A 16,706-nucleotide genomic window follows, 5' to 3' on the forward strand; every position below is an offset into this window, starting at 1 on the left:
CCCCTTCTTGAACAAGGGAACAATATTTGCTGTCCAGTCGTCTGTCACTATTCCTGTAGACAATAACGACATAAAGACATAAAGGCTCGGCAATCTCCTCTCCGGCTTCTCAGAGAATCCTAGGATAAATCCCATCAGTCCCAGGGTATTTATCTATTTTTACACTTTCCAGAATTGCTAAAACCTCCTCATTATGCACTTTAACCCCATCTAGTCTCATAGCCTGCATCGCAGTATTCTCCTCAACCACATTGTCTTTTTCTAGTGTGAAGACTGACGAAAAGTATTCATTTAGCACTTCCCCTATCTCCTCTGACTCCACACACAACTTCCCACTAGTATCCTTGATTGGCCCTAATCTTACTCTAGTCATTCTTTTATTCCTGATATACCTATTGAAAGCCTTAGGGTGAGTGTATTGCTTGTAGATTGATAAAGATGAATACGTGAATCTGATAAATCTTGATTTTTGGACAGCTTTTGGTAAGGTTTCACACAGAATGTTAGAAAATAAAATTAGGGCACATGAAATTGGAGGAAATAAGTAAAGTCACCAAAGTCACACTAGCCCATAGGGCTACTCTCTCATTAGAGGGAGATGATTGGTGGTGGTTTAACCTGAGGGTCACTACACCTAATGTAAGGGGAGAGGTTGAGAAGGAGAGTCCTTCATGGTAACCTCAGCCAGTGTGGGAGTTGAATTATGCTATTGGCATCATACTGCTTGCAAATCAATAGTCCAGCCAACTGAGCTAGGTGATCATTGGGGAGGCATGCAAATATGAATTGAGAATTGATTAATAAGTATAAAACAAAGAGTAGAAATAATCTTATCGTTCTCATGTTTTCAGCCATTCATAGTGGTGTCCTCCAAGGCCAGTTCTAGATCCACAACTGTTCACAACTTGTGCAAGTGTGGGCATATATTGCAATATTTCTAAATTTGCTAATGATACTGAAGTGGGTGAGAGTGTAACTTGTAAGGAGGATGCAAGGAGGCTTCAAGCAAACTTTGACAGGCCTACATGAATAAACTCAAACATTGCAGTTGGAAAATATGGGCATAGGTATGAAGTTAATCATCTTAGTTAGAAAAATAGAAAGGCAGAATGTTTCCTAAATGGTGAGAGGTTGGGAAGTGTCGGTGTCCAAAAAGACCTTAATGTTTTTGTTCAGGATTCACTGAACATTAAGTATACAGGTCCAGCAAACAATTATGAAGACATTAATCTCAATGAGATTTGAGAACAGGAGTTGGGATATCTTCCCTCAGTTAAAGAGAACCTTTGTAAGATCTCACCTGGAGTACTGTGTACAGTTTTGGTCCCTCCATCTCAGGAGGAATATATTTCTCATCAAGGGAATGCAACACAGATTAATCCTTGGAATGGCAGGATTGTGTTATAAGGCAAGATTGAGAAAACTTAGTCTGTACTCCTTAGACTTCTGAATAATGAGAGGCCATTTAAGACTGAGAGGAGGCAGTATTTCTTCACACAGAGGATGGTGTATTTTTAAAATTCTTTACCCCAGTGGGATGTGGAAGCTCAGTCATTGACCATGTTCAATACACAAATCAATAGGTTCCAGGAGACAACTTCCTTTAAGCGATTTTGAGGTAATGTGGGAAAATAGCATTGAGAAGATGATCAGCCAGGACCAAATCGATTAACAGAGCGGGCTCAAATATCTAAGTGGTCTATACCTCTTCCATTGAGTTAAGAATGTCAAAATTTTACACTGTCAGTTTTGGCTATGCTGTCAATTCCCTCATTTTTCAACCCACTCAAATCACTCTCTCTGTTAAGAATTTCCCTGCTGGCTATACATTTTATAAAAGTGCAAATAGATCATGCTTGAGAGATTCCACAAAACACAATTCTCCTGAACTTAATACAGATTTCAATAATTTACTTCTTATATTTTCAGACAACAGGCACTAATGCTAATTTTCCCATTGCTATTTACATATTCTTGAAGTTTATCTATTGTGACTTTTTTATTTCCTTCCACCAACATTTCTTTTGTTTCACTACTCCTGCCTTACCCCCATCACAGGTTTTGCCCTTTGATCTGTTATCACTACTTCCACTCTGTCTCTGTACTTGCTTAAAAGCTTTTGCATCTTTAATTCATTCCAGCTGTGATAAAAAGTCATTGAATCCCTTTTTCCAATACCTCCTGTGTTTATTTCAGAGTAAGAGTGTTGCTATATCGTTCTCCAAAATGTACTCTTCACTTTTTTTAATCTTGAATTTGAATTAGAATTAGCTTTATTGTCACGTACTGACATGAGTACAGTGATGAGTTTACAAGTCAGCAATTATAGTGCCATCTTAGATACAAAGGTAAAGTAGGCACAGATTCTGGAATACAAATTCTTAGAAAAAAAATAGAAAAATAAAGAAATAAAAAATCCAGCATTACAGATGTTCAAAAGTACAAAATCAGACATAAATTAGAAAAATAAAAAAATAAAAAGTTCAGAATAATAGTCCTTCCATGATAGTATAATAAAATAGGACAAGCCAAACAGAGACACAAGAAGCATTCCAACGGGAACTCTATCAACAAACACATTGATTTGGACCCCATCTCCCAACCCTCTGAGAAAAAAAATGGAAATGACATCACCAACCCAAGGAAACCCAAAACACATAAATAAAAAATAAGAAACGTATAAAAAAGAAAAATTAGGATTCAGTCCATCTTAATCCATTTTATAGCTCTGGGCTGTAATGCCACAAGGAGAGTCAAACCAATGCTAACAACAACAGCCACCAAATAAAAGAATACCAGGCCTAGACCCACCTCATCTTTAAAGCTGCCACCAAAGCAGCATAGTCAAAAGACACACCAGGATGCAGCCACAAGGAACCACCATTTGGCTGTCCACGTCATCATAGTCAGTATCACCTAAAATCTGCACATAAAATAATACCCATGACAATTACCATTTTTGTTTTCTGTATTAGTAGTGACAATATAAGGCTTCCTTGTACTAATTAAAAGAAATCATGTGAGAATTAATTCTAATACTGTACATGCAAATCACCTGTGAATTTATCCAGTTCATTTATTTTTAAGATTTTAGTTCGATTGACAAACTCACTGTAAGGAGAAAGTGAGGAACTGCAGATGCTGGAGAGTCAGAGTCAAAAAGTGTGGCATTGGAAAAGCACAGCAGGTCAGGCAGCATCTGAGGAGCAGGGGAATCGAAGTTTCGGGTATAAGCACTTTATCAGGAATGTCAAGGTGAAGGGCTTATGCCAGAAACGTTGACTCTACTGTTCATCAAATGCTGCCTGACCTGCTGTGCCTTTCCAGCACCGCACCTTTTGACTCTAAGCACAGGTATGCATACACATGTTTAAAATGCACATTCATACTGCTTAATCAGGCAGTTAAGCCATCAGAATCACTCTAAGCCAACTGAAATTATCTTCCTACACTTACTTCTGCATGTTGCCTTTATTCAGAAGACAAGCCGCTATGGTAGTGATTAATAATTTGCACCATTTTCTGTAGGTAATACAGTACTTCACGTGCTAGTTCTACAACCAGAAAAAGAGCAAGCATATTCCATGTATGATCTCATTACTTCACTTGTGTCTGAGAAACATCACCAGTTTGTTGAGAATATTGTGAACAATGATGGCTACACTCCATTGAAGCTTGCAGCAGCTGAGGGTGACTTTGTAGTAAGTAAGCTACTTTTCTGCAATAATATGAATCCAGCGTCTCAGCTTGGTATGGAAATAAAAGTAAGAGTTAAAGGTCCTTCTTCTTTTTCCCATAGACTGGTTTTGTCATGTCTCCATTGGCAGCAACCAGTCAGAAATTTTGGGGATTAGTCACATTTCAAGGACTTGAGCACAAAATCAAAGATGATACTGCAGTAGTGGTAGTAACTGGCAGTCTGTCAACTTTTGGATGAGACATTAAACTCCAGTTGTGCTTTCTGTTGGAGGTCAATGTCAAAGTTTTTGTGACACAACTTCAAAAAACTGAACAATAGCTACTAACATATTGTCTATGCCTTGTCACATTACTTTTCAGGAACTGTGCTATGCATAAGTTGGCTGCTGCAAGTGTGAAGAATTATGCAACAGTATCAGGGTGACCAATTCTTGGGGCTGCCAAACAGTTACTTCCACATAGGGATAGGGGTGCGATATTTGGTCATGGAAACTTTGGGGTGGAGTTGGATGCTGGATAGACCCTAGGAATGGGGGAAGAGGAGGCAGCTGAGAAGAGTGTGTGAGGGTATTAGGTGCTGTAAGTACCTTGTGTGCAGGGGGAGGAGTGGAGGTATTCTTGTTATTATTCCTCACTCCTCTCTTTCTCTATCCATCTCACTCTATCACCGTCTGCCTAACTATTATATTTCTATATTTCCATTTATGTTCCTTGCTGTATGTATGCAACATTGTGACTCTGCCTGGCAGTTATGTTGCTGTGTATCTACAAACTACAGGGCATAGAAATCATTTGGTTTGCCGTAATGTCTGCTTCATAACTTGTAATGTGTTTTACTGTTTTCAATAAACTAATTTGAGAAGTTAATCAATTCCTTATGAGTGGTTGATTATTCAGCCTTTATCATTAAGATAATGAGTTGGGGGTGAGTCAAGTAATCAGAGTCTGTAGTGTGGCCAGGGCTCTAGAGCCAAGACCAAGAAGAAGCCACATGTACGTACTGTGCCTGTGTGAAAATCAAACATCTTTGGACAGCTGAAAGAAGAGGATCATGAGCAGTCTCCAGTTCACTGTTTCAGAAATTCAGGACAAAGGGTGCCCCAGCTACAAACAATGAGGGAGATTGGACATCTGCTCCAATCGTGGGATGGCCCCATCATATTCAAGATGAGTCCCTTACCATAGTGTGCAATGTTTAATCAAACTATCAGTTAGGTTGAAAGATTACTTTAAGTATAAACCTTTCTTCTTTGAACAAAGTTTTAAAAATATCAGAGAGGTTAGGTTGAAACTGTGTGAAACACAGGTTTGAACACTAACAGAGTATTGTGTACAATTCTGGTCACCATTTTACATGAGGAATATGATCACACTCGAGAGACAAATAATATTACCAGAACTGAGGAATATTAGCTGTGAGAGAAGTTTGGATAGGCTGAGATTGTTTCCTTTGGAATAAAGGAGGCCTTCAAAGAGGTTTAGAAGAGCTACACACAATTATTATTGTGTTATTGTGTAAGAAAGAAACATTCCCCTTAACAAAGAGACTAATAAGCAGGAAAAAAAAATGAAACAATTAGGAAAAGGTTTTTCTTCCAGAGGATTGTGGCGATTTGAAACTTACTACCAAAAGGTGAGCAGTGGGGAAAACTTCTCATGCATTTTATAAATACTTTGATATCCAATGTGATGCTGTTATCTCCTGGTCTTTTGACCAAGATTTGGGGACTGCGCTTATAACTCTTTTTCAGCCAACACAAACAGAATGAATGGAATTAAACCCTTGCTGTGGCGAGAGAGCAAGCTAACATTTCGAGTCCAGATGACTCTTCATCAGAGTTGTGATCTCTAGCACTTGTTATTTTCAGTACAGATTCCAGCATCTGTCGCAATTTTCTCCTAATCTCCTACTGAATTGTAAATTCTCTAAATTTATAGTTTACTATGTTAAAAACATCTATAGTATTTGTATTTCATTAGTATTTGGATTATATTTTCCAAAACCTTCCATTACTAATCTGACTTGCAATCCTGGGGCAAGAGGCTGTTGTTTTGATTTTCAACTGGAGCAGATTGCAATATAATTTAGCCCATGAAAATGATTCGGGCCTCTTGCTGGTACTAATGGACTGACAACACAAGTCTAAACTTTTATTGATATGATTGTTCTGTTCATTGTTTGATGTGCATTAAAATTGAAAATTAGCACCAGAATATTTCATTCATGGATTGGTCTCTTAACTGAAAAAGCAAAATGGCAGGTTATGTCTGTTACATAGAATTGCATTTGTAGACTCAAATGGGGATGGGCATGGAGGTGGGTGGCTGCATAATTGCACACCACTGGTGATATGCTACCCCCCATGCTCCATGCTACTCTAAATCGCCAGAGGTAGAATGGAGAAGTTGAGTCCACAGGCTTCTGACAGCTAACTGAGCCTATTAAGGCCCCAGAGGTGGCAGGGAAGACAATTGCTCTGTGGAGTTGGCCTCCCAGCAGCAGTCTGAGTGTTTGTGCTCTAACTATACTCGGAGTCCCTCAGCACTTACCTAAATTGAGCAACAGCCTTAAGATGCTGTGTATAGAGGACCCCTGTTTGGGTGGCAAGCTAGCTACAACAGCATTTTTTGTAAACTTCACATTTCAGATATTTTATGAGATGGCATTCTTCACCAACCTGCCAAGTATTCTTTTTCTGCTTTCAAACTTTATCTTTAAATTTGATGCTATTGACGATGAACAATGCTCTGGCCAAGATTTATCTTGGCACTCCAATTTCAAGAACCTTCCTGCTCCTTGTATGCTGAGCCAACTCCCTGGCCGTTAATTAACCAGTTTGAGGAAAATCGTAAGTGAGTAGTCGTTTCCCACACAATGTGGGTTTCTGACCCACTATTGAACTGGACAGCAGGACCCTGAAGATTCCAGAAAACTATGCCTGTGATTTCTCTCTTTCTGTTCATTCCCACTTTCTTGCTCTCAGTTTGTGCTCTTCTGTATGCTCGCCTGCCTGCTCTTTTTCTCTTGCTTGTCATTTGTCTCCTTTCAGCTACTGATGCTATCCCCTTTACAACTTCCTCCTGGGATGATTCATGATGTCCTACGTGCAAACCAGCCTAACATGTATTAGTTATCAAAAACAGAGTTGCTGGAAAAGCTCAGCATATCTGGCAGCATCTGTGAAGAGAAATCAGAGTTAACTTTTCAGATCCAGTGACCCTTCCTCAGAAATGTATTCACTAAAACCACCCATCCTGCACTGCTGTCTTCCATAATATCCATAAGTCCTATCATTGTTTGAATTAAAAGATGGGTGCAGCTCTTGTTGCTTGTATGTAGTATTAAAATAAAAGAAACAATTACCTTTAACCTCTGAAATAAATTTGATGAGAGCTCTCAAAATGTTTCTTTCACTGTAGAAAAATAAAGAGTAGGTACAAAAAAAGTTTTTTTTAAAAATAATTAAATCTACAGGTAAGTCAACTAGGGAGAAAAGACATAATTTCAACTTCCAGAGTGTATTTTGTGACTTCAAAGTGTCCCAAAGTAGTACAGTTTTGAAATGCTTTTACTGCTTCATTGTAAGAAATGGGTCAGCACATTGTGCATTGCATTGAAATGACATAAAGGATCAGTTAATCTGTTTTATGCAACATTGATTCAGAGATAAATCTTGGCCAGAACATTGTTCATCTTCAATGGTATCAAATTTAAAGATAAGGTTTAATGAATATACAAATCAACCTCTGAGGTATGACGTAACGGAACTGCGACCTTAATATTATCAGTGAGAGAGACTCTGCTGGAATGATGGAACTGGATGAACGGAGGGCAGAGTTATCGGCTATATCTTCACAATGTATAAAATGTTGATAGATGCTGTTTGAGGTCAGGCCTGAAAATACCTGAACAAACTCACTAAAACACCAATGTACAACCATATCAGAGCACAGAAAGGGTCTCACTTTAAGCATCTATCCTCTAGTCTGCACTTGTGGTGTAGAGGCATGGGGTGTTAGCTGAAGTTATGTGCTCAAAACTCTGAACTGGGGTTTGAACAAATAAAACTTTGGCTCAATGGTAGTACTTTCACCTTTGAGACAGACAGATGGTCACTTTTACTGAAGACTGGACTTCTTTTGTGTTTAATATTTTTTCCAAAATCTGACTCATTGTTAAGTAAACAATTTTAATAACACTTGGTTTCTATATTCATGGAGACAATCAGATAGTGCTGTAGTAAGAAATAACAATCTCAGATTGATTTTAAATGTCTCTGTTTTCCCTCTGGGGAAATGAAATTTCTCCTCGCTTTTAAACGAACAATGGGCTGAAATGCTGAATTGATTCAAACTCAGCTTTGTAATCACAAAGTGAACAACATTAGGATATTCATAGCAATTTTCAGTGGATCAAGTGCTTTACAATTAAATTTGAAAAATATAAAATTGTTCTTTAAGTATGTACTTACATTTGATTAATACATTCATTATTTTTCTTTCTGTAGATGTTCAACTATTTGGTGCAGAAACAAAAGAAAATATATTGGACAATGGGGACAATTTCTTACTGTGTCTATGATCTCACCAACATTGATACATGGGGTGACCAAAAATCAGTTCTGGATATCATAACAACAAGCAGGAACAGTGAGGTAACCATGAGGAATGAGGTACTTTGTTGTAATTGTCCATTATACAATGCCTCTCCATGAGATGGCTCGACATATGTCATGAGTTTGAATTCTCTATTGTGAAAAGATACATTTACATTTTCAATGAGAAAAGAACTTAGTAACCATTGTGGCTTTGAACTCTTACACATAGCTTTGAACTCTTACATATAGCAGCTCAGGATCACAACTTCAAAGCCACAAACCACAAAGTTCAAACTTTGACTAATTTCTTAATTCTTTTAATTTCCATTCATGAAGCTAATTGAACTAGTTTCATTACATACAATAAAGTCTAACATTATATGCCTCTCCTTAGTGTTAATTTTGAACGACTCACCGCTCCTTAGAGCCACATTTTTAAAGGTAAACAAGAGCGAGGCTATTAAAATTATCCAATAATCAATATCAAAAGAATATATTTTCTTCATAATGATTACCAATAAAACTTTTAACAAAACTAAAATAATTTTAAACACTTAAGAGAGATATATCGTACAGCATACTATGGCAGGGGATTTCAATATTTCTGAAGGATCTTTATTTTATTCTTCATTCATGGGATGTGGGTGCTGTTGGCTGAGCCAGTATTTTTGTTCATCCCTATTAACCCTTGAGAAGGTTCTGGTGAGCTTCTTTCTTGAAGTGCAGCAGTCCATTTGGTTAGGGTAGATCCACAATGCCATTAGGGTGAGAGTTCCGGGATTTTGACCCAGCGACACTAGAAAAACAATGATATATTTCTAAGTCAGGTTACTGCGTGATTTGAATGGAAACCTGCAAGCGGTGTTGTTCTCATACCAGCTGTCCTTATCTTTCTAGAAAGTAGTAGTTATGGGTTTGGAAAGTGCTGCAGAAGGAACCTTGGGGGTATCTGTTAAGGCTATTTACATGTTTAAAGTGGCACCTTCCCATCTGTACTCATGTTTGGAAGTCTTACATTGTGGGGTTCAAGAAATGGTATCAAATATCTGCAGTACCCATAAAGGTAAAGGCCTCCATGCCAAAAATGTACTTACTGTTATCACCTCAGATCTATAAATACGATTTTGTAGATCGACAAGTTGCTCATCCCAGCTTGAATGTTCCGATTTGGTTTTAAAGTATTTCTTCCATTTCAGTTTTTAATGCTTTTCAAAACCTGTTGTGCACACATTTTCCTAAGGTTCGGTATTGCTGAACTGTTAATGGCAGATATTACGATCTATGGTCTTATCTCATTAGAAAGGGGGAGGTCAGGTGAAAATGAAGGAAGAAAACACTGAGCAAAAATTGAACAGACATTGATTGATCTTGTTTTTGTAGGTTCGCAAACTTGTTGATGCTAAACCAGTGAAGGAGTTATTACATCAAAAGTGGAATTCTTTTGGGTACAAGTATTTCCTGATATGGATGTTCTCCTATATTATGTACATTATTATATTCACTGTTTCTAGTCTTTATCGGCCCTTGAAACCAATTCCACCTGGATTATCTGACAACCTCACCATTAGGACACAGAAGACTCTGGCAGTAAGTGTGCACATTTTCTGATGGTGACTTTCTCAATTAGTTATGTTAGCAGTCTTTAAAACGAGTTCTTCTGGGGTGTCTAATACCTTACCTTTCAGAAGCATAACATTTTACTGCTGAAGTAATAAAATACTACTGATGCCACCAAAAATGTTGCACAATAGTTCACATTTGGGCAGAGCATCTAAAGAGTGAAAAGATGTGGGTGAAAAGGTGGTAAATGAGGTGGTAAATCAAACCTTAATAAATAATTCATCCCAATTTTCCCTATAAGTTTCAGGGTCAAGCAGAAGGACAAAGGGCCCTTATAAGCCACACACTGAGTCCTTTTAAGTTAATGATAATACAATTTTTATCTTATGCTCCGAAGTATAACATTATTTATTTAACACTGTAACACCGCATAGTAGAATGCTATTTATTGAAAAAGAAATTGGAGCAAGAGTAGGCCATTCAGTCCTTTGAGCCGACATGTTAGCTCTCTCCACCACTGTATAGGTAATCTGAGATATACCATGTTCTGAATTTATTGTTCAGAGACTACTACCAATTTGTAATTCTTTATTTAATCTAGTTAAATCCACCCACACTATGCTATTTATGCCATGTGGGAATAATTCCAAATCATCCCTGTCAGGTTGCTAAAGGATCCTAAAGCCTTTACACTAAAATGTTCAGCTGCAAAATAAATTTAAAGAAGCAAACACACAAATCATTCTGAACTCACAGTAAAAGAGGGAGCATTAATTCAGTGCCAAATGTACAATGTATTTGACCACTGATGAAAAATTCCATAACTAATCTTCAAATGACTTTATAGAATCTGATAAAGTTCTACAGTTCTAAAGACAATCTCTAACAGGCAAATAGTAAATCTGACCAGATTGTCTTCTCATGTCTTAGATAATATAGCTGTAGCATTCCCTTTTGTAAGACTGATGAATAATTCAATGCAGACATTTTTGATTAATATATTTTACTTAATGGTTGGATTTTCCTTCACTGATAGAAACAGAGAAAATAGAAACAGGATTATCATCCAAATCATTACTTTGTGCGCGCATTTGCCCCAAACCCTTTTGTTACTGTGTCAAATCAGCTGATGAGTATGAAGAGATATTTTGATAGAGAAGAAAGAGTTACCAGCTCTCTGTCCTAACTGTCTTCCGTCTATCCAAGTATATCAACTCAATAGTGGCAAGTACATCATCCCACCACATGCAATGCAAGAAGGCAGGGCTTGTGAACTTAGGTGCTTTCCTTCAACCATTGACCCACTAAGGCTAGGCAACATTAGGGGTGGGGCAGCTGCAAGCAGGAAGAGAGAAGGCTCCTCTGCTCCTCAAGCCAGCTCAACATTCAATGAGATTGTGGCTGATCGGATTACCTCATAACCCTGCCCACCCCAACAATCTTCCACTCCCATACATATCAATAATCTATCTACATCTGCATTAAAATATTCAAAGCCTCTGCTTCGATTACCTTTTGGAGAAGAGTTCTAAAGACTCAGTCCTCTGAGACAAAAAATTCTCCTCATCCCTCTGATAACTGGATAACCCCTCATTTTTACACAAGGACTCCTAGTTCTAGGATACTCCACAAGAAATAACAACCTTCCCACATCCACCTTATAAAGAAACTTAGATGTTTCAATCAAGTTGCCTCTTACTCTTCTAAACTCCAGTGGATGCCAGTCTAGACTTTCCAACCTTTCTTCACAAGGCAAACTGCATATTTCAGCTGTTTCACCTTTAGTCTAGGAAATCTGAACTGCTTTCAACACATTTATGTAATTCCTCAAAATAGGAGACCAATACTGCACACAAATCTCCAGATGTGGTCTCACATAATGCTGGGTTGGAAAAACACATTGAGAGGTTTGAGGATGGATAGGCAACAGTTAGTACACAGAACACAGAACAGTATAGCATAGGAACAAAAGCATTTGTTCACCATGTCTGTGCCAATCATAATGTCATTTTAAACTAACCCCATGTGGCCTTGCACAACTGAAGCATGACCGAAGCATCAGGTTACAGCCACGTACACTGCAAACTTCACCAATAATGGATGAAAACTTCGGCCCAGTCTGAAATAAGTGAAAAACTGAACTGCAGTGTGCTTCCTTCTCCTTTAAATGGTCTTATCATCTTCAGGTGCTGCATAAGGGGCCTCACCACAATCCTAGTTGCATTTTCTTCCACAGCCAATAGAAAGATCCCTCATTGTGGTGAAGATGTCAGTTGGATCCCTTGATTCCACTCTCATACCCCTGTATAGCCACGAACCTTAGTCCTGAAAAATGGGTCATGGGATCTGACCCTTCCCTGCATTAGCATTGGTTAAGAAGAATCCAGAATAAAATACTTCAAATGTTTCTTGATTATATTTGATGTTGTGTAACCATTTTTAAGAGCCTGTCAGATCATGTATAATTCAAGTATAAAAATATCATTGGCAAGCTGTCTGCATTGCAATCAATGGATTCAAGTTAATCATGCATTGCAATCCCTTTAGCTATTTTTGGCCCTTATATGTGATCCTAGATTACTTATTTTAGGAATAAGAATGGTATAGGCTATACACCTATACTTTTACATTTATTGACAGTCATGTTTCAAAACTCACTTTAGGAATCCTATCAAACAAAGGAAGACTATTTGAGACTTGTGGGTGAATTAATAACCATCATAGGAGCTTTGGTAATACTCATAAGTGAGGTAAGTCACAATCCTTTTTTCTGTACACCTTATAAGCTAAATGGTTCACTTACAGTTCACTTGGACAGCTGCAGTTGCTGAAAGAAATTATTTGACTATTCATCCTTGCCAGCTATCTGGCAAGAATAAATTTTAAGAAGACGAATCAGCAGAATTCGATATGATATCCAATTTCAGTCTTCAATACCAAGGTTGCTATTCAGCCAGAAAATGGTGTAATTTACAGAAGAGCTAATGGTGCTGTTGTTGCCATGACTTATGGTCGGATGTAGTATTCTCCTTCAAAAAGTGGCTTCTTCCAAGGTTTGTAGGAACAACAGTTCAGTTGTCCACAGATAAGATTTATTAAGCATTGGTGAAGAAGCAACTTGGAATTACAATGCACTATGCAATAAAGGCCAGAGGTTGATTTACAGTTGTGAATCCTTTCATAAGTTCTAGAACTCAAAACTATGATAAAGCTGGTTAACAATCATTAATCTGAATACTGGCAGAGTTTTGGATTCTGGGAATCCAGTACCAAGCATAATAATGACTAGAAATAATTCAGTTAGCTGCAGAGTTATGGGAGATGTAATGCATCTAACCACTAATATTCCCACAGTAAAATATACTGACTAAAGAGTTCTCATTTTATTTCATATCAAAACAGAACTTTATTGGTTTCTTGTGATGACCACAGCTTCTAATTAAAATGATCTTTGACTTTCACATTACAAGCAGTGTTGTCCAAATCCACTACAGATTTCACATTGTCATTACCTGGGAAAGTTGCTGATATCCACAACAACTATGTGACCTGATATTTTCATGCTAAACAGGGGTCATGCACAGAATTAGCCAATTTGCTCAACTCAAGAACATTTTGGTCAGTATTATGTAGATTGGTATTCGAAAAAGCTACTCAGCCACTTTCCCAAGAATAACTGCTGATGGTATGAGAGAAAAATATTCCTTTGCAGAATGGCAAGATTCTCAAGGCCTAAGGAACCATCACGAACACAGTTGATTGCAAGATCTGGGTAATCGTGCACATTGATAACAAATGATTCCACTCTGTAACTGTTCACCCCTTTTAATGACCAGCCACACCATCTCACTATGTTTGTAAACCTTTTCTTTCTGAGAAGCAGCCATGATGTATTTATTTTAAGGCTGTCTGACATCTTAGCATTCTTTTCACAAAACTAGGTCCTTTCAAAACAGTAATTTTTTGAGGTAAGTTTAAAAATGAAACTTACCTTCCACAATGGTGGCTAATGGCACTTGTGTCCAAACATCAACTGAGCACTTTTATAATGGATCCCATGTATCTACAGTCATTATAGCAAAGACAGAATGATCATGGAATACTGTGAATGACTGTGAAGGCTAATTAATATTCCTGCGGTGAAAGTACATTTAGGGAATAGTAACCATTGCGTGATAGAACTTTTTATTGAATTTGAAAAAGATGTAGTTCACCCTGAAACTGGTTTTAAATTGACACAAGGGACATTTTGAAGATATGTGGAGAAATTTGGCACGCTGGGTTGGAAAAACACATTGAGAGGTTTGATGATGGATAGGCAACAGTTAGTATACAGAACACAGAACAGTATAGCATAGGAACAGAAGCATTTGTTCACCATATCTGTGCCAATCATGATGTCATTTTAAACTAACCCCATCTGCCTGCATATGGTCCATATCCTCTATTCCCTGTCTGACTATGTTTCTGTCTAAATGCCCCTTAAATGTTGTTATTATATCTGCTTCTTCCACCTCCACGCAGAGAATTCCAGACACTTATCACCTTCTGCTTTAAAAAAAACTTGCCTCGCACAACTAAGTTAAACTTTCCTCCTTTATGAGGTTGCCCCTCAGATTCCGCTCTAGTGAAAACATGTTTATCCAACATCTCCTTATAACTTATACACTCCAATCCAGACAACATCCTGGTAAATTTCATTTGCACTCTCCACCTCCTTCCTATAGTATGGTGACCAGAAATGCACACAATATTTCAAATGTGGTCCAAGTCAAGTTTTATGTAGCTGCAATATGACTTGCCAACTTTTATACTCAGTGCCCCGATAAATGGAGGCAGGCATGCTGCATGTCTTTTTTACCACCTTATTGACCTGTGTTGCCACGTCCAGGGAGTTATGGACTTGTATCCAAAGACCTCTCTGTATATTAGAAACATAAAGAGATAAAAAGGAAGCATATGTAAAGTTGAGGAAACTGAAATTGAGAAATATAAAGCTTTCAAGAAAGAATTTTAACAAAGAATTAAGAGGGCTAAAGGAGACGATGAAAAGCCCTGGGCAAGTAGGATTAAAGAAAATCACAAGGCATTTTGTACAGATATTAGGAACAAGAGGACAACTTCAGAAAGAGTAGGTCCACTAAAGGATAAAGAAGGGGATTGTGTGGAGCCAGAGGAACTGGATGAGGTCCACAATGAATACTTCAAATCAGTATTCACTAAGGAGAAGGATATGGATGATGGCAAGATGAGGGAAGGTAATGTTGATATCCTAGGGTATGTCAGTGTTTAGAAGGAGGTAGTGCTGGGTGTCTTGAAAAATGTTAAAGTCAATAAGTCCCCAAAGTCTGATGGGATCAATCCCAGTACACTGAGGGAGGCAAGAAGAAGATTTCTGGGACCGTAACAGAAATCTTTGTATTCCCTCCAAAACCAGAAGACTGGAGAATAGCCAATGTTGTTCCTTGTTTAAGAAAGACAATAGGGATAACCTAGGAAATTATAGGCCAGTGAGCCTTACATCAGTGGTATGGAAATTATTGGAGAAGACTTTTAGGGACAGGATTTACTCACATTTGGAATCAAAATAGACTTATTTGGGATATTCAGTTTGATATGTGTTGGGGCAAGTCTTGTTTCACAAATTTGATTGAATTTTTTTGAGGAAGTGAAAAGATGATTGATGTGGAAAGAGGAGTGAATGTTGTCTTTGTAGACTTTACAAGGTCCTTCTGGTAAGCTGATTTGGAAGATTAAGTCACATGGGATCCATGATTTGTTGGTTAGTTGGATCTAAAATTGGCTTGGTCATAGAAGACAGAGTAGTTGTGGAGGGGTATTTTTCTGACTGGAGGTCAGTGACCACATGTTTCCACATGGATTAGTGCTGGAACCTTCTATGGTTGCAGTGCATGTAAATGATTCAGATGAAAATGTGGGTGGTCTGATTAGCAGGTTTAGAGACAACACAAAAATTGGTAGTGTTGTGAATATGAGGAAGGCTGTCAAAGGATATAGTTGGATATAGATCAGTTGGAAAGTTGGGCAGTGAAATGGCCGATGGTGTTTAATCCAGACAAGTGAGGTGACACATTTTGGGAGGTCAAATGTTAGTATTTAAAGGTATATGCCTCGTTTGCAAAAATATATACATTCCTTCAGGACAAGAGTACCCAACAGAATAACTGAGAGAGCCATAGCTAACAAGAAAAGTTAAAGGCAGTATTGTTGAAAAGACTTTTGCTAAATTCTCAGACAGCAGGTTAATAGCATAAAGAAGAGGAACATCATCATTTATAGGAGAGTTAATCTTTGGAGTTCCGCATCCCAGAGGGCTGTAGAAACTCAGTCATTAAGTAAATTCAAGAGATATAGATAACTTTCTATTTCTTTATAAAATTAAAGTATCATGGGAATAGCACAGGAAATAATGGATTGAAGTCGCTGATTTGGAGTAGTAATCTCCAGGTGCTAAATGGAGATTACTTCTGCTTCCATGGTCCTATGTATCTGTGAGAAGTAAAACACAAGTGATGTTTCTACAGGTTGATAGAATCAGATTTGTAAAATCTAAACAAGTTAGATGATGTAAATGGTAAGGAAAAGTCACCATAAGGCTGTTCTCTCATTTTAGAGAGAGAGAGATAGCTAACTGGGGATGGTTTAACCTGAGGGTCCCATGCCTCAGACAAGGGGTAAGACTGAGAGTGGAAGCCCTTCACAGTAACTGCAGCCAGTGTGGGAATTGAACCTGTGCTGTTGCAACAGTACAACACAAACCAGTCATCTAAGATAATAGACCTGCCCAGAGCTGATCAAGAATACATGTCAATAAGAATTAGCAAGACA

The 16,706-nt window shown here is 37.9% G+C and overlaps 1 protein-coding gene and 1 long non-coding RNA gene across 3 annotated transcripts in view; one reads left to right on the plus strand and one right to left on the minus strand.

The window, feature by feature from the left end:
* LOC122555901 (transient receptor potential cation channel subfamily V member 6-like) overlaps nt 1-16,706 on the plus strand; it is a 54,799-nt gene that overhangs the window by 25,313 nt on the left and 12,780 nt on the right. Inside the window, exons 7-10 of the mRNA XM_043702166.2 lie at nt 3,529-3,701; nt 8,208-8,354; nt 9,678-9,884; nt 12,521-12,607. Of these exons, the coding sequence (XP_043558101.2) occupies nt 3,529-3,701; nt 8,208-8,354; nt 9,678-9,884; nt 12,521-12,607 (614 nt within the window). The remainder of the gene's footprint in view (nt 1-3,528; nt 3,702-8,207; nt 8,355-9,677; nt 9,885-12,520; nt 12,608-16,706) is intronic.
* The window catches only part of LOC148148318 (uncharacterized), a 64,550-nt gene continuing 56,557 nt past the window's right edge, over nt 8,714-16,706 (minus strand). For both annotated transcript variants that reach the window (XR_015759195.1, XR_015759194.1), the window contains exon 3: nt 8,714-9,093. This is a non-coding gene — a long non-coding RNA (uncharacterized LOC148148318). The remainder of the gene's footprint in view (nt 9,094-16,706) is intronic.

This window comes from Chiloscyllium plagiosum, unplaced genomic scaffold (assembly GCF_037043375.1).
Source record: "Chiloscyllium plagiosum isolate Xiang-an unplaced genomic scaffold, Cpla_swu_hap1 HiC_scaffold_13, whole genome shotgun sequence".
In the NCBI taxonomy this organism is placed as follows: Eukaryota; Metazoa; Chordata; class Chondrichthyes; order Orectolobiformes; family Hemiscylliidae; genus Chiloscyllium; species Chiloscyllium plagiosum.